Raw genomic sequence first — 2500 nt, forward strand, 5'->3', positions numbered from 1 at the left:
TTCTATCAATCACAGTGATCTCCATTTTATATATTTCACTCTGGTATTTTCGAGTCTGTCGGCTTTAGTCAGTTATTGAGGAACGGCGACCACATATGAAAATGGGAAACGTCAACAGGAAAAGAAGAAGAAGAAGAAGAAGAAGAAGAAGAAGAAGAGAAGAAGAAGAAGAAGAAGAAGAAGAAGAAGAAGAAGAAGGAGAAGAAGAAGAAGAAGAAGAAGAAAAAGAAGAAGAAGAAGAAGAAGAAGAAGAAGAAGAAGAAGAAGAAGAAGAAGAAGAGATCCTCTTGATGTAGACCTCTTCTGGGGGCAGCTAGAGTAAATATACAAGTCGTCATTAGAAAAATCCAAGAACATAAAGCTTTAATAATTACTTGGCTACAATGATGTAATCTTTTAATTCTTTTTTGTTTGTAATTACGGTGACGCTATCACAATGGAAGATATCAATCCTCCCCTAGGGAAACTGTTCTGGATTAAGACAGGTGATTTTATTCAAATGGGAAAAGTATTTCTGTATTTTCACGGATTTGTTGAAATTCTCTGGTTAACTCTTCAAAATACAGAAGTTACTTTAATCCTTTCTCTGTGGAGGGAGTCTTCACCTTATTTGAATAAAATCACCTGACGGCACACAAAGTAAACGGCTAGAGTGGATAGACCCGACAAAGACAACGCCCCAAACTGCGCTTAGTTAACATAAGGATTAAGAAACAGTCGTGCATTTCTGTTTTATGCTGGTTAAGAAAATATTTCACGGAAAAAAGTGTTGGCGATCATAATGAATAATAATAAAAAGATCCATCAGATGTTCGTCTGTTCCTAAATGATTTGGGATAAGTAAATATAAAAAAAAAGAATAACATAAGGAGAAAATAAAATAAAATAAAGGAAAAAGAGAGATTTAGAGATTTAGAGATTTAGAGAGAGAGAGAGAGAGAGAGAGAGAGAGAGAGAGAGAGAGAGAGAAAGAGAGATTCCATATAATTTCCGTGTACTTCTTCATTGTTTAGGTTCAGAAAAAAAAACATACGAGTAGAATAAAAAGAAAATCATATTTATTTCTCTCAGTCCTATGTTACAGCAACAGGTTCGAACAGACGGGAACAAGACCCTTGGGACGGGAGCAGATCGGGGCAGCAGGTCCTTTACATATCGGAGCACCTAAGCTTCCTACCACTTGTGTCCGTAGCCGCCCCCTCCTCCTCCTCCTCCTCCGATGGCGCCTCCTACAAATCCTCCGGCGACGAAGCCTCCGCCGACGGCCCCGCCGAGTCCTCCTCCGCCGAGTCCTCCTCCAAAGCCACCACCGTGGCTGCCTCCAAAGCCACCACCGTGGACTGCGTGAACCACTGGGCGGACAACAGGACGGACCACAGGCTGTATCACTGGCCGAACAACAGGACGGACAATAGGGCGAACCACCGTCTTGTGTACTACCTTACTGACGCCTCCCAAGCCTCCGCCACCGTGACCGAAGCCGCCACCACTAAGGCCGATGCCGCCACCGAAGGCGACACCGCCACCAAAGCCGCCGCCGCCGCCGCCACCGAAGCCTCCACCGCCGTAGCGGCCGCGGCCTCTCCCGAAGCCTCTGCCTATGCCTCTGCCTAAGCCGCGCCCTCCAAATCTGCGACCAAATCCGCGGCCGCCGCCGCCGCCATAGCGGAAGCCTGGTGTAGCTCCCGGTTCGGCGTCTGGTTCACCCTCGGGCAAGCCCAGGCAGCAGGCGAGTATGGCCGCGAGTAGGAGCGACAACAGAACCTGAAAATAGAGGAGAAGGGATCAGAACACTCACCAGGTTCCCAGACGAAGCGGAAGAACAAAAATTTTTGAAGGCGCCAGCAAGACCCGTGGACACTGCGTGGCGTCTTAGGAAATTTCAATTCTGGATATAAAACAATCCACTAATATTTGTGAATATGCGTGCGTGTGTGTTCCAATAAGTCAATCAATTATCAGATATTTGCAGTACACTGCTGAGCAAAGGCTTCTCACAAGTTTTCCCGTGAGTCTCACGACAGTGCCAACCCCTGATACCTCACTCCTGCAAATTTTTGTGTTCAACATTTACGCTCTATGCGTGGTGTCCCTCCTCCATACTTGTCTCGTGGCTTTCAGGCAGTGACACACTTTGTCACCCCCATCCCACCTTCCAGCTACTTGCACAGCCCAATTCCACTCCGTTTATTTATTACCTCTGCAATAACTCTTGTCTTCTCTCTTACTCAACTTGCCATTTTCCTATCTCATTTAAGTAGTAGTCTCAACCTTGCTCTCTTTGGGGTCCTTAGCTCTGTCTTTGTAATTTTCCCCCAAGTTTCATACCCGTAGATCGTAGCTAATACTATACATTGGCCGTAAACTTTGCGTTTCAGGGAAACAGGTAGGAGGAAACATGGGCTGGGAGTGAAGCATCTATTCCTGACGTTTCGTCTACTGACTTTGGGATCCTTTATCCACAGTTTCATACCCGTAGATCGTAGCTAATACTATACAT

The 2500-nt window shown here is 45.7% G+C and overlaps 1 protein-coding gene across 1 annotated transcript in view; it reads right to left on the reverse strand.

The window, feature by feature from the left end:
* Positions 1-1036: 1036 nt before the first annotated feature.
* LOC143033611 (uncharacterized) overlaps positions 1037-2500 on the reverse strand; it is a 3585-nt gene continuing 2121 nt past the window's right edge. The window contains exon 2 of the mRNA XM_076199104.1: positions 1037-1764. Coding sequence (XP_076055219.1) covers positions 1174-1764 — 591 coding nt within the window. The 3' untranslated portion in view covers positions 1037-1173. The remainder of the gene's footprint in view (positions 1765-2500) is intronic.

The sequence above is a fragment of the Oratosquilla oratoria genome, chromosome 2 (genome assembly GCF_046742065.1).
Source record: "Oratosquilla oratoria isolate Oo_2021 chromosome 2, ASM4674206v1, whole genome shotgun sequence".
In the NCBI taxonomy this organism is placed as follows: domain Eukaryota; kingdom Metazoa; phylum Arthropoda; class Malacostraca; order Stomatopoda; family Squillidae; genus Oratosquilla; species Oratosquilla oratoria.